The following is a 24682-nucleotide window of genomic DNA, read 5'->3' on the forward strand; positions in this document are numbered from 1 at the left end:
TAGAGAAAAACTTAACATCAACTGAAAAAGAAAGGTTTCAGAATGAGACTGGTTTGACTGTGGTTAAGAAAGTGAAATACCTGGGGATTAATATGACAGCAAAAAATGTGAACTTATTTAAAGATAATTATGAAAAATGTTGGACAGAAGTGAAAAAAGATTTAGAAATATGGTCAAATTTGAAGCTTTCCTTGTTGGGTCGAATTGCAGTTATAAAGATGAATGTATTGCCTAGAATGTTGTTTTTGTTTCAAACATTGCAGATTGTGGACAAGATGGACTGTTTCAAGAAGTGGCAGAAAGATATTTCTAGATCTGTCTGGCAGGGCAAGAAGCCCAGAATAAAATTTAAGATGACAATATCCGAGCTAAAGTGGTGAAAGAGCTGGCAATATGGTTAGATAGAAAAGAAGAAGAGATAAACCATGGTCTGGTAAACATATTCCGAATAAGAATAAAATCGGCAAAAGCCAGAGGGAAAAAATTGCCAGGAGATGTAATAGCCATGTTTAATTCATTGGAGATAAGAAATGAAATTTTGAAACAGAATTATGTTAAAAGGTTATATATTGGAGGAAACCCAATTATTATTTATAAAGAGATTCCTTCGAGATTTCTTCGAAGGAGGGACCCATATAAAAAATTAACAAATCAATTGAAGAAAAATGGGATCCTGTACAGATGGGAGTTTCCGGAAGGCATTTCATTTTATTTCAAAGAAAAAAAGTTCAAACTGTCTACCATCTCAGAACTACAAAAATTCGCAAGGAGAAGGACCTGGGGAAAATGATGGGAGAGGAGGAGGTGGGGAACCAGCAGGGGGAAGAAAATGGGGGGAGTGAAGAAGAAGAAAGAGAGGAGAGCTCAAAAGGAGAAGGAGAAGAACTAGAGAAAGGAGACAAAGAACAGTAGATTGCGCATAGGTTTGATAAGTTAACTTATATTACAGAACAGATGACGTTAAAAATACTAAACTGGAATGTGAATGGACTGAACAATAAAAACAAAAGGAACCAGATTACACATGTATTATTGAAAAAGAATTATGACTTAATATGCCTCCAAGAGACGCATATAATAAATAAGCATAAGAGACTATTATGTAATAAGAGACTGGGAGTAGACTTTGTGACATCAGATAGAGTGAAGAAAAGAGGGGTGGTACTATATATTAAGGAAAAATATGAGCCACAACTATTATATAAAGATGATCAAGGGAGAGTAATCATTGTTCAGATGGTGTTTCAGGGAGAAAAAATAATTGTCGTTGGAATATATGCCCCAAACGATAAAAAATCTGCCTTCTATTCTGAATTAAGAGATAAATTGATGGAATGGATGGATCAAAAAATGATTTTAATGGGTGACTTTAATGGGGTGGTGTCTCCAAATTTAGATAAGCTAACAAAAAAACAAGAAAAGAAGGAAGGTAAATTACCGCGATCTTTTTTTGACATGGTAAATAATCTGGGATTAATTGATGCATGGAGACTCAAAAACCCCACTACAAAACAATACACTTTTTTCTCAAACCCAAATCAGAGCTGGGGGCGAATAGATAGCATTTGGATCTCGAAGGAATTAACTCAGAATTTAATTAAATCAGAAATTCTCCCAAGAATTATATCTGACCATAATGCGGTTTACAGTGAGCTGAAAGGCAAGGATATTAAAACAACTAGATGGAGAATGAATGAATTTCTATTTAATGATCAGAAGATCGTAAATAAGGCAATAGAGACAATAGAAGATTACCTTAAATGGAATCTAAACGGGGAAACTGCTATAGAGACGGTGTGGGACGCAGGAAAGGCAGTTATGAGGGGCTTTTTAATACAGAAAAATAACCAAGTAAGAAAAGAAAAAGAGTCAAAGAAGGAACAGATCCTAACACAGATTATGGAAAATGAAAAAAAATTAACCATCAACCCCAGTGAGGAGATTGCAAAACAGAATATAAAGATATTACAAGCTAAACTTTCTACAATAATTGATCAAGAGGTAGAATGGAAAATTAAAATGATGAACCAGGGGACATTTGAATCCGCAAACAAGATAGGCAAATATTTGGCGTGGCAAATAAGAGAAAGAAGAAAACAAAACACGATTAGTAAGATAAGGGAAGGAGAAAGGATTGTGGAAGAGCCAAAAGAAATAAGGAAGATATTTCAAAAATATTATAAGGACTTATATAAAAGAGGAAATGAAACAAAACAAGAAATAGAGCAGTTTTTGCAAGAACATCATTTAAAACAAATCCCAAAAGAAGAAAAAGAGATATTAGACCAGGAAATTACCCAAGAAGAGATAAAGAAGGCTATTAAAAAGATGAAAAACGGGAAAGTGCCAGACCCAGATGGGCTCTCAGCCAAATATTATAAAACACTAAGTAAGTAACCAAATATCCCCAGTGTTAGGTGAAGTGATGAATAATATATTAAAGGAAGGAAGGATCCCGAATACCTGGAAGGAAGCATATATTACTTTGATTCCCAAAAAAGAGGCAGATACTTTGGAAGTGAAAAACTATAGGCCAATTTCACTACTAAATAATGATTATAAGCTATTTGCAGATATAATGGCAGAAAGACTAAAAAAGGTTTTGAACAACAGAATACATAAAGATCAAACGGGCTTCCTCCCAGGGAGACAACTAAGGGACAATGTAAGGAACCTGATAGACATTATTGAATATTTGGATATGAGCATAGATAGACAAGCGGCCTTGGTATTCATAGATGCTGAGAAAGCGTTTGATAACATCTCGTGGGATTTCTTGAAGAAAAGTTTGGAAATGATGGGAATGGGAGAGAAATTTAGAAAAGGCATAGAAGCTATATATAAGGAACAGAAGGCAAAATTGGTAATAAACAACACCACAACAGAATATTTTAGTATATATAAAGGAACTAGACAAGGCTGCCCCCTGTCCCCTCTATTGTTTATAACAGTATTAGAAATATTAAACGAGAGACTGAGGGGGGCAACAGAAGTCACAGGAGTCAGGGTAGGAAAGAGGGAATACAAAATCAAGGCCTTCGCAGATGACATTGTACTAACCTTAGAAGACCCAAAAAACAGCGTAAAAGAAGCTTTACAAAAAATTGACGAATTTGGAGCCGTGGCAGGACTTAAGGTAAATAAAAACAAAAACAAAATGTTAGTTAAAAATTTAACAAAGGAAGAAGTGATAGATCTAGAAAGAAAGACCAAAATTGCGGTAGCTAAGAAAGTGAAATATCTTGGGATCTGGGTTACAGCTAAGAACATAAATTTATACAAGGATAATTACGATGCCACCTGGAGGAGTATAAAGAAAGACATGGAAATTTGGGGGAGGATGAAACTCTCCTTTTTGGGGAGGATAGCTGTTGTTAAAATGAACATTCTGCCTAGAATGTTATTCTTATTCCAAACCATCCCCATACTTAAAGGCCTAAAACAATGTAAAGAGTGGCAGAGAGCCTTGGCAAAGTATATTTGGCAGGGGAAAAGGCCACGGATAAAAATGAAAATTTTGATAGACAAAAAAGAAAGAGGGGGTTTTTCTCTCCCGGACCTAAGCTTATACTATGAAGCGGCTTGTATATATTGGGTAAAAGATTGGATAAAACTGGAGAATAGAGAGCTACTGGACCTGGAAGGCTTTAATAATTGGTACGGATGGCATTCGTACCTTTGGTATGGGAAAGTGAAAGTTCACAAGAGTTTCTTAGACCATATTTTTAGGGGACCATTATATCAAGCATTGGAAAGGAACAAAAGCCTCCTTGAAAGAAAAACCCCATGGTGGATTTCACCAATAGAGGCCTTAACGATTAAGAAAATAAATATGGAGGAGATAAACGCCACCTATGAAGAAATGTTAAGAAAAACTGACCAAGGGCCCAAACTCAGACCTTATGAAGAAATAAAAAATTTATTCACTGGTTGGCTGCAATACCACCAGGTGAATGATTTGTTAAAAGAGGATAAGAGGAAGGCGGGTTTTGATGATAAAAAATCAAATTTAATATAGAAGTAATAGAAGGCAATAATAAAACCCTGTCTAGAATTTATGATATATTACTAGAGTGGTACACAAAAGATGAGGAGGTGAAGGAGGCAATGATTAAATGGGCAATTGACTTTGGTTATAATATTGATTTTGAAAGGTGGATAGAAGTTTGGAATTGTAACATAAAGTTCACGGCATGTATGGCATTGAGAGAAAACATCTGGAAAATGCTATATAGATGGTACCACACCCCTGTGAAATTGGCCAAAATGTATAGATTAAAAGATAAGAGATGCTGGAAATGTGGCGAGGTGGAGGGTGACCTATATCATTTATGGTGGACATGTAAAAAGGTGAAAGGCTTTTGGGAATTAATTTATAATGAACTTAAAAAAATATTTAAGTATACCTTTCCCAAGAGGCCTGAAGCCTTCCTGTTGGGAATGATGGATAAAGAAATTAAAAAGGAAGATAGGACGATATTCCTCTACGCCACCACAGCAGCGAGAATTATGTTGGCACAATATTGGAAAGTGGAAACCATCCCCAACATAAAGGACTGGCAGATTAGAATGGTAAACTATGCTGAGCTTGACAAACTAACAGGTAAAATAAGAGATCAGGATGAACAGAAATTTCTGAAAAATTGGAGTAAATTTTGGAAATATATTGGAATAAATGCTTAAAGTGAATTGACGGGGTTAGAACAATACGACCAGCGAGTGAATTTAAGACTATAGATTGAAAATCAAATACGTAATGGAAGGAGATATTTGATACTTATCAAAAGGACGGAGGGAAGTTCAGATTGTGTGTTTTTCTTTTTTCGGATGTGTGGTTTTTCTTTTTTCTTTGTAATTTTTTCTCTGTATTTTCATATATGTCTGTTTTTTGTGTATAACTTCAATAAAAATGCATTTTAAAAAAAAGTGAAATACCTGGGGATTAATATGACAGTAAAAAATGTGAACTTATTTAAAGATAATTATGAAAAATGTTGGACAGAAGTGAAAAAAGATTTAGAAATATGGTCAAATTTGAAGCTTTCCTTGTTGGGTCGAATTGCAGTTATAAAGATGAATGTATTGCCTAGAATGTTGTTTTTGTTTCAAACATTGCAGATTGTGGACAAGATGGACTGTTTCAAGAAGTGGCAGAAAGATATTTCTAGATCTGTCTGGCAGGGCAAGAAGCCCAGAATAAAATTTAAGATTTTAACTGATGCTAAAGAAAGAGGGGGATTTGCCCTGCCAGACCTTAAACTTTATTATGAATCAGCAGCATTTTGCTGGCTGAAAGAATGGCTGCTTCTTGAGAATACAGACATTTTGGACTTAGAAGGATTTAATAATGCTTTTGGGTGGCATGCATATTTGTGGTACGACAAGGTCAAAGTACATAAAGCATTTAAAAACCATATTGTCAGGAAAGCATTGTTTAATGTTTGGATAAGATACAAAGACTTAATGGAAAACAAAACTCCAAGGTGGTTGTCACCAATGGAAGCGAAAGCTCTTAAAAGACTCAATATGGAGTCCAAATGGCCAAAATATTGGGAAATTTTGGAACAAGAGAGAGACAAATTGAAATTGCAGAGCTTTGAGAAATTAAAAAACAAAGTGCGAGACTGGCTTCATTATTGTCAGATAATGGAGGCTTATAAATTGGACAAAAAAATTGGATTCCAGGTGGAAAAATCGAAATTAGAAACAGAATTGTTAGAACCCAAAACTAAGATTTTGTCAAAGATGTATAACTTGCTGCTGAAATGGAATACTCAGGATGAAACGGTGAAATCTGTAATGATTAAATGGGCACAGGATGTGGGACATAATATTATGTTTGCTGACTGGGAACAGTTATGGACCACCGGTCTGAAATTTACGGCATGTAATGCCTTAAGAGAGAATATTATGAAAATGATTTACAGGTGGTACATGACACCAGTCAAGCTTGCAAAAATCTATCATTTGCCTGACAATAAATGTTGGAAATGTAAAGAGACTGAAGGTACATTCTTTCACCTTTGGTGGACGTGCCCAAGGATTAAGGCTTTCTGGGAAATGATTTATAATGAAATGAAAAAGGTATTTAAGTATACCTTCCTGAAGAAACCAGAGGCCTTTCTCCTGGGCATGGTCGGCCAATTGGTGCCAAAGAAGGATAGAACTCTCTTTCTGTATGCGACAACAGCAGCAAGAACACTCATCGCAAAATATTGGAAGACACAAGATCTACCCACTCTGGAAGAATGGCAGATGAAGATGATTGACTACATGGGACTGGCAGAAATGACCGGCAGAATCCGAGACCAGGGAAAAGAGTCGGCGGAAGAAGATTGGAAGAAGTTTAAAGACTACTTGCAGAAATACTGTAAAATTAAGGAATGCTAGAATGATGTTGGACAGTAATTAAGTGGTTTTCAGCTGTAATGCTTAAGAGATAGAAAATAAGGTTTTGAAATAAGTAAAAGACCTAATGGTGAGGATTTGCTGTTCAAACAATTTAAACTGGAATATAAGAAAGGGTGGTATGAGGAGGTCTGGAAAGTAAGTTAAAAGAAAATAAGTAAATGGAATTTATATGTGGTTTTCCCCCCTTCTTTTTCTCTTTTTAAATTGTCTTTACTTTTTGCATTTTTGTTTTTTCTTTTCTTTTTGTTATAATGTATTAACTTTGAAAATTTTAATAAATATCTTATAAAAAAATTAAATGTTTTATTATGCTTTTATATTTGTTAGAAGCAGCTAGAGTGGCTGGGGCAACCCAGTCAGATCCGTGGGGTACAAATAATGAAAGTATTAATATGGTATTATTATTTATTGAGTTCATATACCGCCCTAAACCCAGAGGACTCGGCGTGGTTCGCAGAAAAGATCACATCATATATAATCAGAATAAAAACAATCCAATAACACCCCCCCAAAAAAGAGCCACATTTGAAAAAGACTATAGGATGTCAAACATATCAAGCAAAAGCCTGGTTAAAAAGGAACATGTTTGCATGGCACTTAAAGGTGTATATCCCTTCATGGATCACTGCCTTGTCGTGGCAAAGGAGCTTGAATAAGTCAGAGAAGCAGGGCCACCCAAGACAGACAGGTCAGCCAAGAGTTTAGACTACCGTATTTTTCCCTCTATAACACGCAGATTTTTTCTCCTAAAAAGGAAGGGAAAATGTCTGTGCGTGTTATTGAGTGAATGTGTGGTCCCTGGAGCCAAATGGCGCGAGTGGAGGCAAAAAAAAGCAGGCAAAAATCAAACTGCGCGTCTCCGAGAAGGGAAACCTGAAAAGAGGAAATGGCTGCTTTCCTGCATTCTGCCTCAGGGTCTTACTGCCCACTCTCCTCTGTTTCCTTGCTGTGTTTGCTCAAACGGAAGAAAGAGCAGGGAAAGCCCCTCCCCTCCAGGCAAGCAGAGGGGAAAGAAAAGGATCGTCCTTCATTCTAATTCCTCTCCGTGAAAACATGCAGGAGGGAGAGAGAGAGAGAGCGCGAGCTGGCTGGCTTGGGTGGGTAGGTGAGGGAAAACTATTGCCTTCCTTTCCTCCCTCCCGTTATACCCCTCTCCTGCATTCTTAGCCAGCTGCTTCTCTGCACACCCCTCTCCTGCTCCTTGTCCCTTCTGTGTTTTTCCTTCCCTCCCCACTTAAAATGTGGTTAAAAAGCATGGATCCACATGGATCCTCAGGATCTTTGCATTGGGTCACCCCAAATTCACCATCAGATCACATAGCATGTCCATGGCTACAGCCTGCCCCCCAAAAATCACGCACCCACTGTTGCCTGGGGCTGCAATGGTGCAAAAACGTGGTTACAAAACATGGATCCACATGGATCCTCAGGATCTTTGCATTGGGTCACCCCAAATTCACCATCAGATCACATAGCATGTCCATGGCTACAGCCTGCCCCCCCAAAATCACGCACCCACTGTTGCCTGGGGCTGCAATGGTGCAAAAACGTGGTTACAAAACATGGATCCACATGGATCCTCAGGATCTTTGCATTGGGTCAGCCCAAATTCACCATCAGAGCACATAGCATGTCCATGGCTACAGCCTGCCCCCCAAAAATCACGCACCCACTGTTGCCTGGGGCTGCAATGGTGCAAAAACGTGGTTACAAAGCATGGATCCACAGGGATTCTCAGGATTTTTGCATTGGGTCACCCCAAATTCACCATCAGATCACATGTCTGTGGCCACAGCATGAAGCACAAAAATGATACGTCCACTGTTTCATTCAGAATGTTTTTTCCCTTGTTTTCCTTCTCTAAAAACGATGTGCGTGTTATGGTCAGGTGAGTGTTATAGAGCGAAAACTACGGTAAATGTGATCCACCTGGAGAAGAAACTGGCAACCCACTCCAGTATTATGCCATGAAAGCTCCATGGACGTAAAAAAGGAGAAGCTTTGAGAGGAAAGTGAGTTTCCAAGGCATGCTCTGATTCATGGGGTCACGGAGAGTTGGACACAACTAAGATGACTAATCAACAACAAAGGTGTATAAGGAAGGCGCCAGGATCTTGAACTTCCCTGGGGAGAGCATTCCACAGGCGCACAGCCACCCTCCAGACCACTTGAGGAGGAGGCCCACGAAGGAGGACCTCAGGATCAGGCTAGGTTCATATGGAAAGAAGCAGCCCTTGAAGTATTGTGATCCTGAGCCATGTAAGGCTTTATAGGTCAAAACCAGCACCTTGAATTAAGCCCGGAAACTAACTGGTTGCCAGTGCAGTCGGACCAGGATGGGGGTAATATGCTCAAACCGTCTTACTCCAGTGAGCAACCTGGCCGCTGAATTCTGCACTAGCTGAAGTTTCCAAACTGTCTTCAGAGGCAGCCCTACGTATAACACATATCTATATCTAACCTTGAAGTTACCAAAGCATAGACAATGGTAGATAGGCTATCCCTGTCCAGATAGGGGTGTAGCTGGGCTACCAGCCAAAGGTGATGGAAGGCACTCCAGGCCATCTGAGCCTCGAGCGTCAGCAAAGGATCCAGGATTACCCCCAAGCTACGAACCTGCTCCTCCAGAGGAAGTGTAACCCCATCAATTGCAGGCGACCTTCCAGCCATCTGCTCTAGGGAACCACCCACAAACTGAGCCTCACTCTTATCTGGATTGAGCTTCAATTTGTTGGCCTTCATCCAGTCCATTACCGAGGCAAGACACTGGTGGGAGAGGGTGCTCAGGGGTGTTGGGAGTAGTAATAGTAATAGTATTAGCCTGTCTAAGTAAGGCCTCAGCCACGCTTGTAATTTTAATGTGGACTTGAAGTTGCTTGTTTCTCCTCTTTTTTAACCTCTTCTGCCCAGAACTGCTGTATTTAATTGAAACACAAATGTTTTTAAATGTGTGTGGTTCTTTTGGGGGGTGTTATTGGGTTGATTTTCTTTATGTTTTGATTATGTAATTTTCAGTTTTTATATTGCGATTTTATCCTGTGAACTGCCCTAAGGCCTGTGGGTACAGGGAGGTATACAATTTTAATAAATTATAATAAAATCAGGCCGGATAAAAATTATTACAAGTTCCAGGGGGGAGCCCCTGAAGTAGGTTTCCCAATGCTTAAGGGTTTGCCTTGACCCCAAGCCCTATGGGGAGCCCAAGGAAGGTCCCCCCACCTGCCCAGGTTGGCCTGCAGGGAGGAGAGCAGGAGAAAGATCCTCCCTTCCATTGGGAAAAGATGTCCTACCCCCATACAAAGGGGGAAAGCCCTATAAATGCATTACTTTAGCGGAATTATATACAGAATGCATTAATTATGGCAAATGTAAATATTTGGGGAAATACCCTTTGCAAAGGCGTGAGCATTAGGCGAGATCTGCACCAAAATGCTGAACAATTTTCAAGAGATCTTTAAAAATGTGGAAAATCTGGATAAACTGACGACTAGAAAAAGGAGACGCAGAAAAAAACTTACATTGAAACGGTTTGCCTAACAGGGTTTTTTTTTAAAAAAAATCCCTCCCCACAACTCCCTCCAGCAGCACCCCCACTCCCCCCCCCCGTTATAATATATAACAATATGACCCACCTGCAGCGCCTCCGCGAGGAAGGACAGCCGCCGCCATATTCGGCATCTCCCCCCCCCCCCGCGGGACAGGAAGCGGAAGCTGCTATTCTCCCGACAGCCTTTTTTCTTCCGCTCTAGGAATCTCAGCTCTGTCGCCGCTGCTCTTAACCGTTTCGGAGCCGAGCGGCAGGAGCCTCTGGCCTTCTCCGGGCAGAAAGCAGGAGAGGCGCCGTTCTCGCCTCTGGAAAGCCCCGCTGGATCAGCTGCGCGGGCGCCCCAAAACGTTTTCTAAACTATTTTTAAATATATATATTTTTTATTTTCATTTTTTCAAAATAACATTTTTCCTTTTGGTACATAGATATCCAATCCAAATTTGCAATAAATGGCTTTTCCCCTTGCCCCCCTGGTTTCCATTCCCCCCCCTTTATTCTCCTTGCATATAATTATATTTCTTAGCCAGTCATCTAGTCATCCATTCTTCTTTCCTTGGGACCTTCCCTTCTTTCCACATCTGGGCTAGTAGCATTCTGGCCCCTGTAGTCGCATAAATAAACAGTCTCTTGCTTCCTTGGCAATTCTCCTCCTATTACTCCTAGTAAAAAAGCCTCTCTTTTTTTAACAAACGTAATTTTAAGAATTTTTAAAAGTTCATTGTGTATCATTTCCCAGAAGCCCTTTACCTTTTTACACATCCACCACATATGAAAAAATAGTTCCTTCCTTATCCTTACATTTCCAGCATAAATTAGAAATATCTTTATACATTTCAGCAAGCTTTACTGGAGTCAAATACCATCAGTACATCTTCATATCATTTTCTTTTAATGAACTACATGCCGTGAATTTTAAAATCTCTTTCCACAGCTTTCCCTATTATTCAAGTGGTATATTATAACCTATGTGTTTTGCCCAAGTGTATCATTACAGCTTTAACCTCTTCATCTTTCGTCTCCCATTCCAACAGTGGTTTGTACATTCTTGATAACAATTTCTCATTATTTTCTAATAATTCATTTTTGAACTTTGAGAATTCCTTCCCAAAGTCCTTCTCTTTGTCACCTGTGAATATGTCATTTATTTGGCAATATTGTAACCAACCTGTTAACAGAGCTTTTATATCCTCATATTCTTTCACCTTTAATTTGTTTTCTACTTCTGTTAACAGATCTTTGTATGTTGCCCAGTTTCGTGTTTACCTCTTTTTACAGATACGGTTTCTAATGGGGAAAGCCACAAAGGTGTCTTGTTCTCTAATAAACTCTTATATTTGTCCCATACTTGGTGAATTGATTCCCTTATAATGTGGTTCAGGAATCCCTTGTGCACCTTTGTTTTCTCATACCAAAATTCAGCATGCTAACCAAATCTATTACCACGTCCTTCCAGATCTGATACTTCAGTATTGTTTAACAGTATCCATTAGCCAATAACGTGCAGCCCATTGTGTAAATAATGTATAAAGTAGATATTGTGGGGGAACATTCATTCCTCCTCACCACTATGAGCTGAATAAAGAGCATGAAATCCACTCTCGACTCCGAGTATATTTCACACCTTATAAACAATAAAAGAACAATTCTGCATTTGTTATCTTTTTCTGTTCTTCCTTTGAAAAAACAAAACGAAACAAGAAATCAGTCCCTGGGGAGAAGATCTTCCCTGATGATTAGTAGGCCCTGCTTAGTGAGGCCTTTGCAGGAGACTTCCCAGCCTGGTTGTTCTCCACAGCAAAACAAAAGAATTGTGGACCATAAAAAGGCGTGTTTCTTCATTTTAAAAGCACTTTATGTACCATTTATTTTGGTTGTGCAGGTCACGAGAGTCGTGGAGCTCTGCTGCCGCCAATTTACCATGTTTTCCAAGTCCTGGGGAGGGACAAGCCCCGCTCTCTGACCCCTGGTCACCTTCCTCTCTGTTTTTAGAGATTTCACAGATGTTGTACATCCACGTTGAAGTGTCTCCTCTGCTCTTCGGGGCTGGAAACTTCCCTCCCCCCAAAAAAGGGATAAATGAGATTTTCCAGAAGTTGTACTTTGCACCCAGTGGTCCCAACCCCACCTTCAGAAAAGGGCAGCCCAAATTATCGAGGGGATGGAGGAACTCGGCTGTGCAGAAAGGCCGCGGAATTGGGAACTTTTTAGTTTAGAGAAAAAGCAAGTAAGAAGTGACATGATTATAAAATTATAAAAGTAGGTAGAGAAAAGCTTTTTATTTCTCCTAGCGCTAGAATTCAGGGGCGTCACAGGAAGCTGAATGGTGGAAGAGTCAGGATACATAAAAGAAACCCTTCGCACAGTGAGGAATTAAGCTATGGAACTCACTGCCACAAGAGGCAGCAATGGACTGCTGTAATAGAGGATTTGAGGAACCATTAAGGAGTACTCTTTGGGTTCAGTCAGTCAACCGGCTTGTAAACACTGCTGTTTTCAATGTGCATTTTATAGTTGGCTTCACTTAGCAATGTTTTCTTTTGAAATGTTCAAGTTGTTGTTGTTTTTTGTTAACTTTGGGTTAAATATGTATTCTGTAGTCGACCTCCTTTGTAATGTTTTATTTTGAAATATTTTAAGATAATATTTTAGTTTCCTGTTAAATATGTTGCTTTGACTGTATACTTTATATTTGACATTCTTCAGAAATGTTTGATTCTAGATTGTTTTATTGATGTTAAATATGCAGTAAACCGCTTTGAGATATTTTTTATAAAAATCAAGCGGTATATAAATTAATAATAATAATAATAATAATAATAATAATAATAGTATAATTTGTGGTTGGGGGGAAGGCTAGATGGCATCAGCGGACCTCACTGCTCTCCCTTGTCAGTACCCCCTCTCTCCTTATCCCAATTTCCCTCATGGCAGAGGGGCTAGCAGCTTGGCTCCCTCTCCTTGCTGCTTCCACCCATTTGGAGAGGGCGGGTGAGGAAGCAGACAGAGCTAGAAAAACAAAGAGGAGCCCGGCTGAAAGGAGCTTCCTCCCGAGTAATAATAATAATAATAATAATTTATACCCCAGCCACTCTGGGCGGCTTCCAACAGAATATTAAAATACAATAACCTATTAAACATTAAAAAGCTTCAGGAGCAGCAGGTGAGAGACAGTTTCACTGAAATAATAATAATAATAATAATAATGTTTTATTTATATCCCGCTCTCCCCAGCCAAAGCCGGGCTCAGAGTGGCTAACATCAAATGTATAACACATTAACATAAAATCAGACAATCAATTAAAATACATCCTCACCTGAGATATTTCCCAGGAGCTGGTAAAGTGAGGGGGAGATACCCTAAAACGTTTCACTAATTGCCCAAAGTCTTCTAGTGTGTCCCAACTCTCCCCAAAAAGTGTTTTCCCTCTTATAATTTTATTTTTGATCCTAGTCCTCATTGCTGTTTCAGGTAAAGGAACAAACTTCAGAGGCAGGAGGCGATTTCTCTGAGGCCAAGGAAACGTTCCTTGTGGTGGCATATCAATCAGGAAGCTGACGGAGAAACCGCCTTACAGAGTAAGCATAGATGGGGCACCTTCTACCAGAAGAATGGCTCCTTGCAAGTTCAGGATGAGCATGATGTGGCACTTGTCTGAGTGCCAGTCCCTCAGGTTGCAGGATCCAAGGGGACATATGAAATAAGGCCATCCATCTGCTAAACCACGGGTAGGCAACCTTCTCAGTCCGGCCCGCAGACGCTCCAGGACTTTGTCTTTTTTATTGTTATTATTTCTTTGTTTCTTATCTTTGCTACTTCTTTATTTTTTTCTTTCTTTATAAATTTTATATTTTATATACCGTATTTTTCGCCCTATAGGACGCACTTTTCCCCCTCCAAAAATGAAGGGGAAATGTATGTGCGTCCTATGGGGCGAATGCAGGCTTTCGCTGAAGCCTGGAGAGCGAGAGGGGTCGGTGCGCACGGACCCCTCTCACTCTCTAGGCTTCAGGAAGCTATCCGCAAGTCTTGCAAGCCCGGCGGGATGTTCCGCGGGCTCGCAAGGCTTGTGGGCAGCAGTCTGCAGCCCCACAAGCTCGGGGAATAGCGGGGTGGCGGAGTGCAAGCTTGCTTCTCCCCCCCCCCACCAGCCCCACAAGCTCAGGGGATAGGGGGGTGGCGGGGCGCCGCCACCCCGCTATTCCCCGACCTGATCTGGAGGCTGGCGGGGGGGGGGAGAAGCAAGCTTGCTTCTCCCCCCGCCAGCCCCACAAACTCGGGGGACAGCGGGGCAAGCTGTCCCTGAATGCAGAAGAGGGAGATGGAGCGCTCCGTCTCCCTCTTCTAGCTTGGGCGTGGTTGCGCAAACATGGGGGGGGGGGAATAAAAAATTTTCCCTTGATTTCCCCCCCAAAAAACTAGGTTCGTACTATGGGCCGGTGCGTCCTATAGGGCGAAAAATACAGTAATTTTCTTTCTTTTTTTACCTGTTAAGAGATAGTACATAATGTTTGTACAGACATGTAAATTTTTTAATCAATCAAGAATATTAATTTTAAAAAAAGAAGAATGTGTCCTTTTATTTTAAATGCCTCTCTGGGTTATTTGTGGGGCCTGCCTGGTGTTTTTACATGAGCAGAATGGGGCATAATAATTCATTCATTACCCCCCCCCCTAAAAAAATAGTCTGGACCACCACATGATCTGAGGGACAGTGGACCAGCCCATGGCTGAAAAAGATTGCTAACCCCTGTGCTAAACTGACCCCAAACTTCTTGTCTACGTAACAAGCATATGCTACTGCGAAAAGAGCCGATATCACTTTCCTGAAAAAAACAAGCAAAAGCAGGGAGACGTTCATCCAAACATAGCAGAGGAAAGCTCCTTCAGAACCACCCAACCAATCCGAGAACACGTTTCCTCAGTGAAGGTCATGTCGCTCTGCTTGGTTGCTAAGCAGCAGCTCCGCCCACCCCTCTTGGCCAGCTCTCTTTAAACACCACCAGATTTAACCCTTAGCTGATAAACTGCATGATCCCTGGTGTTGACTTTCCAACATTCCTGACCTCTTTGTCTCTCGCAGGTGATGAAACCGTGCTGACGATTCGTGCTCAGCCATCTCTCCTTGGGTCACCTAATCAGGTAGAGGGAATCAGCACTGGGGACCCTGCCAGTACCACTCATGAAGATTTGAATCAGGAGTGGGGAACCTCAGGCCGCATGGTAGGGGGCACTAACTGCGGCCCTCCAAGCCTCTCTCTGGCCCTTGAGACACTCCCGAGGCCACCACCCCCTTCCCAGCAACACAGAAGACACTCCTTGAGTGTTTTTGCCTAGCCGAAATGTGCCCTTGACTCTGATCATGCCTGTTGTTTCCTTGGATGGAGGTAGCAAATTTTGCCTCTGGATCCACCCCGAATATTGTCTTGAATGGAAAGAGGCTCCCAGGTGAGGGAAAAAGCTTCTGCAGCCTCTACAGTGGTACCTTAGTTCCCAAACGCCTTGGTACTCCAACAACTTGGAACCCAAACACCGCAAACCCGGAAGTAAGTGTTCCAGTTTGCAAACTTTTTGGGAAGCCGGATGTGCTCCGTTTTGAGTGCCTTGATTCAATTTTGAGTGTTATGCTTCTGTTTTGAGTGTTACGCTGAGGTCTGCTGTGTTTGCTATTTATTTTGCATTTTTTTGGCTTTTTTTGTGACTGTGTGGAACCCAGTTCAGCTACTGATTGACTGATTGTGTGGTTGCAGTACATTGTTTATTGCTTTCATTTTATGGATCAATGGTCTCGTTAGATGGTAAAATTCATGTTCAATTGCTGTTTTAGGGGTTGTTTTCAGAAGTCTGGGACGGATAAATGCATTTTGCAATACTTTCTATGGGAAAGTGCGCCTTGGTTTTGGAATGCTTTGGTTTCGGAACAGACCTCCGGAATGGATTAAGTTTGAGAACCAAGGTACCAATGTATATTAATCCTGAGGGTAATGCCCATTCCCCTCCCCTTAACAAGGCTTTGGGATTTTGCTTGTAGGCCGGTCTATTTTGATATTTGCAAGGAAGCATTTTCCCCACCTGCCTTCTCTCTCTCTCAGGACTCAGTTTCACTGAAGAGGAATGGGCTCTGCTGGGTTCTGACCAGAGAGCCCTGCACAGCCAAATTATGAAGGAGATTTGCAGGACCGTGTCCTCTCTCGGTAAGGTTCCCTTTTACTCTGCTTGATGATAATATATTTTCAGAAATGCAAGTAAATTAATTGGCAATACTCAACGGGTTTAACGACTGCGTGTCAGCATCACAATTCTTATTCTTTTGGTCCAGCAAGATTTACCGTATTTTTTGCACCATAACACTCACTTTTTTCCTCCTAGAAAGTAAGGGGAAATGTCTGTGCGTGTTATGGAGCGAATGCCTGCGGGTGGCGGGGGAATCTGCTGCAGTCGTGAGCAGAGGATCCATGGTTCCCCTTCCTTCCCTCCTCCGTGGTTACAAAGCATGGATCCACATGGATCCTCAGGATTTTTGCATTGGACTACTCCAAACTCTAAACTCACTGTCAGATCACATGTCTGTGGCCACAGCATGAACCACAAAAATCATATACCCACTATTTCGTTTAGAATTTTTTTTTCTTGTTTTCCTCCTCTAAAAACTACGTGCGTGTTATGGTCTGGTGCGTGTTATAGAGCGAAAATACGGTATATATTTGTGTGTATCTTCTTTCTATAGCTCTGCTTCTGTTTATCTACCGTTTTCCCATTTAACAAAATTCCACAGAAGGATTAACCCTGGTCAGATGCCAGTAGAAAAATTATTATCATATTATTTGTAACAATAATTTATTGATTGCCTTAAATATGATTGCCTTCTATGGTGAAACTTACCAGAAGAATAAGGAATCAAGATAACATTTTTTTAAAATAAAAGAATGGAAATGGTTTATTGAATATTTACAGATAAATTGTAAACAGATAAAAACATTGGTAGGATTATTGTCATAACCTGCAGTTTCATGCCAGTATATATTTAAAGAAGATGAATAAATGAGCAAATTAAGTTAAAAATAAATTTAAGGAACCGCAGAAAGAGGAGGAAGGAAGTCAAACCTTGAAATGTCAAAATGATTGTAAAATTAGTGAAATGTATAAATGTGAAAAGTATTTAAAATATTTTTACAAAATAATTGATTGCCTACTAAACCACTGTCTCAAGGCAATTTATATAAAAAATGTTTTAAAAAGCAGTTACATACACAAAGGCAACAAATAAAAATAAGACTAAAACCGTAACAAGTGGACCCCCATTATTAAAATCTATTTATCCAGTTGGAAAAGGTCCCAATTCCTGCCCCCCAAGGGATGCCATTCCACAGAACACAAACAGTGACACTAAAAGCCCCATTCTGGGTGTGTGCTTTGGAGATCTTTGGAACTTGCAGGAGAGTCTCTGCTGTATATTTGGGACTGAGCAGAACAGGGACTTGCATGTGAGTACAAACTCCTTGAACTCAACCCAGTAGCAGATTGGTAGCAAGTGCCAATCCCACTAGCAGGCTGTTCTATGCTGGCAGTAGTTTCCTCCCACAAGCCTGACGTGGATGGCACTGTGGTCTAAACCACTGAGCCTCTTGGGCTTGCTGATGGCAAGGTTGGCGGTTCAAATCTGTGCGAGGAGTGAGCTCCTGCTGCTTTGCCCCAGCTCCTGCCAACCTAGCAGTTCGAAAGCACACCGGCACAAGTAGGTAAATAGGTACCACTGTGGCAGGAAGGCAAACGGTGTTTTCGTGAGTTCTGGTTTCCATCACAGTGTTCCATTGCGCCAGAAGCGGTTTATTCCTGCTGGCCACATGACCCAGAAAGCTGTCTGTGGACAAACGCCAGCTCCCTCGGCCTGAAAGCAACATGAACGCTGCAACCCCATAGCTGCCTTTGACTGGACTTAACTGTCCAGGTATCCTTTACATTTTTTAACCTTGCTCACACAAGCCACCTGGCTATTGCGTTCTGCACCAGCTACAGTCTGTGGCCCAACCTTCTACGATATCTCTTTGTACGGTGCATTGCAGTAATCTAACCATGATGGATGTGAACAGATCCCATTATTTTTTTCCAGTGTAGGTGGGACTCATGAGGGGGTTTTTTAAAAAAAAATCATAAAGATTTTATTTTCGTAAAGATTTTTCTGTTTCATTTTATGATGTATATGAAACAGAGATAGCAGCTATAACTGTAGGGATCAGACAGGATTACTATGAGGAATTATAAAATATGCATCAAGCCATTGTGTCCGCGATGAAAGCATTGCGCTGACTGGGTTTGATTCATTGACAATAATTTCTGATCAAATCCCACAAGCCTCTACATCCACGCCATTTTTCTCTACTGCCATTTCTCTATGTCTGACAACCACGTATAAGCATTCTAGGACACAGACCAGTTGCCGGTTGCTGCACCAGGCATCCTAGGCCAGAAAGTTAATAGGTTGCTTTGATGTAGTTTGTTGATCTTTAGATAGATCTTAGGGCCAGGAAGAGAGTTCAGGAAGAGATGGTGAATACTACCCTTCCTTCCTTCCTTTACTGATCTTCTGAATCCTTCCTTGCTTTGGGAACACTACAAGTAACAGCAGATGAAAATTAGGATATGAAAACAAAACTATAGAATAGGCACCTAGAATTGTACATGGATTCAAACAGCACAGTCCAAGTGAATAATATTGGCATTATCTGATGATCAAGTATACGCCTGGATTTGCCAAGCTTGTGACAACAGCTGTCTAGCAGATGATGTATATAGAATCATAGAACTGTAGTTATAAGGGACCCCAAGGGTCATCTAGGCTGATCGCCGAAGAACTGATGCTTTTGAATTATGGTGCTGGAGGAGACTCTTGAGAGTCCCATGGACTGCAAGAAGATCAAACCTCTCCATTCTGAAGGAAATCAGCCCTGAATGCTCACTGGAAGGACAGATAGTGAAGTTGAGGCTCCAATACTTTGGCCACCTCATGAGAAGAGAAGACTCCCTGAAAAAGACCCTGATGTTGGGAAAGATGGCGGGCACAAGGAGAAGGGGACGACAGAGGACAAGATGGTTGGACAGTGTTCTCAAAGCTACAAACATGAGCCTGACCCAACTGTGGGAGGTGGTGGAAGACAGGAGTGCCTGGCGTGCTCTGGTCCATGGGGTCACAAAGAGTCGGACATGAATAAACGACTAAACAACAAAAGGGTCATCTAGTCCAACCCCCAGCAATGAAGTAATCTCGGCTAAAGCATCCATAGCAGAAGCCCATCCGACCTCTGCTTAAAAACCTCCAAGGAAGGAGAGCCCGCCACCTCCCGAGGGAGACTGTTCCATTGTCAAAACAGCTCTTACTGTCAGAAAGTTCTTCCACTCCAATAATGGCTGTCCTGGGGGGACCAGAACACGATCATTGGTTTACTCTCTGTAGGAGTTATTTGATATGATTAAAGATCTTCCCACACGCCAACCCTTTCTAAGATGTTTCCCTTGTACAAGTTCTTTACTGTTTAGGAAGCGAGCCCCTGACACTGAAGTTCTTTCCATACACCAAACATTTCTAAGATTTCCTCCCTGTATGAGTTCTTTGATGCGACTTAAGGGAGCTACTACGACTGAAGCTTTTTCCACATTCTGAACATGTATACGGTTTCTCCCCTGTATGAGTTCTTTGATGCAATGTAAGTAAGCTACCACGACTGAAGCTCTTGCCACACTCCAAACATTTATACGGTTTCTCTCCTGTGTGCAATCTTTGATGCAAGGTAAGGCTGGAACTGTGGCTGAAGCGCTTTCCACACTCGAAACATGTATATCGTTTCTCCCCTGTATGAATCCTTTCATGCGAGGAAAGGTAGTCGATGCGACTGAAGCTCTTGCCACATTCCCAGCATTTAAAAGGTTTGCTGCCTCGATGAGTTTGTTGATGTCTAGTAAGCCCATTGCGGAGAGCGAAGCTCATTCCACACTCTGAACACGTATGCGGTTTCTCCCCTGTATGAGTTCTTTGATGCGACTTAAGTGCGCTACTCTGACTGAAGCTCCTTCCACACTCTGAACATGTATACGGTTTTTCCCCTGTATGAGCTCTTTGATGCGAGGTAAGGGTACCATTGTCACTGAAACTCTTTCCACACTCTGAACATGTATACGGTTTCTCTCCTGTATGAGATCTTTGATGCCTAGTAAGCTGGCCACAGTGACTGAAGCTCTTTCCACACTCGGAACATGTATACGGTTTCTCTCCTGTATGAGTTCTTTGATGCAAGATAAAGTCACTACTGTGAATGAAGCTCTTTCCACACTCCAAGCATTTATACGGTTTCTCCCCTGTATGAGTTCTTCGATGCAACTTAAGGTTGCTAATCTGACTGAAGTTCTTTCCACACTCGGAACATGTATATGGTTTCTCCCCTGTATGAGTTTGTTGATGCAACATAAGGCTGCTACTCCGAATAAAGCTCTTTCCACACTCTAAACATGTATACGGTTTCTCCCCTGTATGAGTTCTTTGATGCAACTTAAGTGCGCTACTCTGACGGAAGTTCTTTCCACACTCTGAACAAGTATACGGTTTCTCCCCTGTATGAGTTCTTTGATGCCTAGTAAGATTGCCACGTTCACTGAAGCTCTTTCCACACTCTAAACATGTATACGGTTTCTCCCCTGTATGAGTTCTTTGATGTGACTTAAGTTGCCTATTATTACTGAAGTTCTTTCCACACTCTGAACAAGTATACGGTTTCTCCCCTGTATGAGTTCTTTGATGCCTAGTAAGATTGCCACGTTCACTGAAGCTCTTTCCACACTCGGAACATGTATACGGTTTCTCCCCTGTATGAGTTCTTTGATGTAAAGTAAGAGTTGAGTGACTACCCAATCTCTTTCCACACACGGTGCATTCATGCTTTTTCTCCTCTCTAGAAATTTGATTTTCACCACCCTGAGACATACAAGAGTCACCCTCCGGCTTCTGCTTTCGTCTCCCTTCTCGCCTTCGGCTTCCATCTTGAACCCTCAGCTTCCTTTGCTCTTTGGATCCTTTCGGTGACACTTCTGATTGTTCCCCTTCTGCCAGCATCCCTTCAACATCTCCTGATGGAATAAAAAGGCAAACTGATGAAATGCTAAAGGAGAGTCTTCACACCAATCAATCAGTCAGGACACAGAGATCCAGGTTCCAAGGGCCTTGTGGCAGTTCCCTCCCTGTGAGAAGGGAAGTTACAGGGAACGAGGCATAGGGCCTTCTTGGTAGTGGTGCCCACCCTGTGGAAAGCTATCCCGTCAGATGTCAAGGAAACAAACAAGTATATAACTTTTAGAAGACAACTGGAGGCAGCTATGTAGAGGGAAGTTTTAAATGTTTTGTTATGCTTTTATATTTGTTAGAAGCCAGCTAGAGTGGCTGGGGAAGCCAGTCAGATCCGTGGGGTACCAATAATGAAAGTATTAATATGGTATTATTATTTATTGAGTTTAAATACCGCCCTACACCCGGAGGACTCAGCATGGTTAACAGAAAAGATCGCATCATATATAATCAGCATAAAAACAACCCAATTAACACCCCCCCCAAAAAAGAGCCACCTTTGAAAAAGACTATAGGATGTCAAACATATCAAGCAAAAGCCTGGTTAAAAAGGAACATGTTTGCATGGCACCTAAAGATGTATACCCCTTCATGGATCACTGCCTTGTCGTGGTGAAGGGGCTTGAATAACTCAGCTATGACCTATGCCGTGCAGGGCCACCTAAGACAGACAGGCCAGCCAAGAGTTTAGACTAAATGTGATCCACCTGGAGAAGAAACTGGCAACCCACTCCAGTATTATGCCATGAAAGCTCCATGGACATAAAAAAGGAGAAGCTTTGAGAGGAAAGTGAGTTTCCAAGGCATGCTCTAAGAGAGTTGGACACAACTAAGATGACTAATCAACAGCAAAGTGGTTTTTAGCAGCAATGTTATAAAGGAATATGTAAAAATGGATTGTTAACAGGTGATAATCTAAAGCTATAATATATTAAGATAGTAGGAACGGTTCAATCTTTGTGGATGCCTCAGGATCCTTAGGCGTAAATGGAACAACATAACAAATTGGGGGTCTGGTTTGACAAAGACTGCCGGAAGCTAAGATCCCTGCTTAGGAAACAACAATATAAGGTAAAACAGGAGAGGACTTTGTAATCTATGGTAAATTTCCACAGATGGCGCTCTCACTATAAAAACACCTTAAAACTCAAGAAATCCCTTTACAGGAAGGAACAATGGGAGGCACTTGATAAGGCGATTAAATCGCGAGACGATAGAAAATTCTGGGCAATAGTAGCACAGGGAGTCTCATCCAAAGGAAAAATTGTAAACAGCAGTATTCCATCCGATGTGTGGTATCAACACTTTCTCAAGCTATACACACTCTCAAATACTGCTAATTTGAGTCCGTTCCTCCCATTGAAGAATGAGCATCTAGCTAGCTGGGATCCTGTTACGGAATCAGTGTGCCTACAGCTAATTAAATATCTTAAAAGAAACTGGCAACCCACTCCCGTATTATTCCATGAAAGCTCCATGGACATAAAACAGGAGAAGCTTTGAGAGGAAAGTGAGTTTCCAAGGCATGCTCTGATTCATGGGGTCACAGAGAGTTGGACACAACTAAGATGACTAATCAACAACAAAGGTGTAAAAGGAAGGCGCCAGGATCTTGAACTTCCCTGGGGAGAGCATTCCACAGACGCGCAGCCACCCTCCAGACCACTTGAGGAGGAGGCCCACGAAGGAGGACCTCAGGATCTGGCTAGGTTCATATGGAAAGAAGCAGCCCTTGAAGTATTGTGATCCTGAGCCATGTAAGGCTTTATAGGTCAAAACCAGCACCTTGAATTGAGCCCGGAAACTAATTGGTAGCCAGTGCAGTCGGACCAGGATGAGGGTAATATGCTCAAACCGTCTTACTCCAGTGAGCAACCTGGCCACTGAATTCTGCACTAGCTGAAGTTTCCAAACTATCCTCAAAGGCAGCCCTACGTATAACACATATCTATATCTAACCTTGAAGTTCCCGAAGCATAGACAATGGTAGATAGGCTATCCCTGTCCAGATAGGGGTTTAGCTGGACTACCAGCCAAAGGTGATGGAAGGCACTCCAGGCCATCTGAGCCTCGAGCAACAGCAAAGGATCCAGGAGAACCCCCAAGCTACGAACCTGCTCCTCCAGAGGAAGTGTAACCCCATCAAGAGCAGGCGACCTTCCAGCCATCTGCTCTAGGGAACCACCCACTAACTGAGCCTCACTCTTATCTGGATTGAGCTTCAATTTGTTGGCTTTTATCCAGTCCATTACCGAGGCAAGACACTGTTGGGAGAGGGTGCTCAGGGGTGTTAGTAGTAGTAGTAGTAGTAGCCTGTCTAACTAAGACCTCAGCCACACTTGGAATTTTAATGTGGACTTGAAGTTGCTCGTTTCTCCTTTTTTTTAACCTCTTCTGCCCAGAACTCCTCTTGCAGAAACTGCTATATTTAATTGAAACACAAATGTTTTAAAATGTGTGTGGCTTGCGGGGGGTTATTGGGTTGATTTTGTTTATGTTTTGATTGTGTACTTTGAGTTTTTATATTGCAATTTTATCCTGTGAACTGCCCTAAGGCCTGTGGGTATAGGGAGGTATACAATTTAATAAATTATAATAAAATCAGGCCGGATTAAAATGATTACAAGTTCCAGGGGGAGCCTTTGCAGAAGGCTTTTCAATGCTTAAGGGTTTGCCTTGACCCCAAGCCCTATGGGGAGCCCAAGGAAGGTCCCCCACCTGCCCAAGTTGGCCTGCAGGGAGGAGAGCAGGAGAAAGATCTGCCCTTCCATTGGGAAAAGATTTCCTACCCCCCTTCAAAGGGGGAAAGCCCTAAAAATGCATTATTTTAGCGGAATTATATACAGAATGCATTAATTATAAATATTTGGGGAAATGCCCTTTGCAAAAGCGTGAGCATTAGGCGAGATCTGCACCAAAATGCTGACCAATTTTCAAGAGATCTTTAAAAATGCGAAAATCTGGATAAACTGACGACTAGAAAAAAGAGACGCAGAAAAAAACTTACATTGAAACGGTTTGCCTAACAGGGTTTTTTTTTAATCCCTCCCCACAACTCCCTCCAGCAGCACCCCCACTCCTCCCCCCCCCCCCAGTTATAATATATAACAATATGACCCACCTCCAGCGCCTCCGCGAAGAAAAACAGCCGCCGCCATGTTCGGCATCTTCCTACCCAAGCGGGACAGGAAGCGGAAGCTGCTATTCTCCCGTCAACTTTTTTTTCTCTCCCCTCTAGGAATCTCAGCTCTCTGTCGCCGCTGCTCTTAACCGTTTCGGAGCCGAGCGGCAGGAGCCTCTGGGCTTCTCCGGGCAGAGAGCGAGGAGAGGCGCTGGTCTCGCCTCCGGAAAGCCCCGCTGGATCAGCTGCGCGGGCGCCCAAAATGTTTTCTAAACTATTTAAAAAAATATATATTTTTTATTTTCAATTTTCAAAATAACATTTTTCCTTTTGGTGCATACATATCCAATCCAAATTTGCAATAAATGGCTTTTCCTCGCCCCCCTCCTGTTTCCATTCCCCCCCTTTATTCTCTTTGCATATAATTACATTTCTACAATTAATTTCAACTTCTTTCCCCCCTCCTAATTCTATTCTTAGTTCATAAATGTTACA

The 24682-nt window shown here is 41.7% G+C and overlaps 2 protein-coding genes and 1 long non-coding RNA gene across 5 annotated transcripts in view; 1 reads left to right on the forward strand and 2 right to left on the reverse strand.

Annotated features, from left to right (window-relative positions):
- The window catches only part of LOC309527337 (uncharacterized protein), a gene marked incomplete at its 3' end in the record, with an annotated part of 46550 nt that extends 36456 nt beyond the window's left edge, over positions 1-10094 (reverse strand). For 2 of the 3 annotated variants that reach the window (XM_082214109.1, XM_082214110.1), the window contains exon 1: positions 10044-10094. In XM_082214109.1, coding sequence (XP_082070235.1) covers positions 10044-10089 — 46 coding nt within the window. In that variant the 5' untranslated portion in view covers positions 10090-10094. The remainder of the gene's footprint in view (positions 1-10043) is intronic. The other variant, XM_082214111.1, reaches the window with a different exon arrangement.
- An 822-nt stretch (positions 10095-10916) lies between these two features.
- The window catches only part of LOC309527445, a 33407-nt gene continuing 19641 nt past the window's right edge, over positions 10917-24682 (forward strand). Inside the window, exon 1 of the long non-coding RNA XR_014217223.1 lies at positions 10917-11429. This is a non-coding gene — a long non-coding RNA (uncharacterized lncRNA). The remainder of the gene's footprint in view (positions 11430-24682) is intronic.
- Positions 17021-24237, reverse strand: LOC309527368 (uncharacterized protein). Its single transcript, XM_082214161.1, has 2 exons — positions 24188-24237; positions 17021-21071 (listed from the first exon to the last, which is right to left on the reverse strand). The coding sequence occupies exons 1-2, from the start codon at positions 24231-24233 to the stop codon at positions 19537-19539; spliced, it is 1581 nt and encodes a 526-aa protein (XP_082070287.1). The 5' UTR covers positions 24234-24237; the 3' UTR covers positions 17021-19536.

This window comes from Podarcis vaucheri (genome assembly GCF_965113315.1).
Source record: "Podarcis vaucheri genome assembly, chromosome: 2".
Taxonomy (NCBI): Eukaryota; Metazoa; Chordata; class Lepidosauria; order Squamata; family Lacertidae; genus Podarcis; species Podarcis vaucheri.

Coding starts and splice junctions, on each gene's coding strand:
- LOC309527368 (XM_082214161.1), bottom strand. CDS start 24,233: ATGCCGAACATGGCGGCGGCTGTTTTTCTTCGCGGAGGCGCTGGAG. Junction 21,072..24,187: donor TCTTCGCGGAGGCGCTGGAG/GTGGGTCATATT, acceptor TTATTCCATCAG/GAGATGTTGAAGGGATGCTG.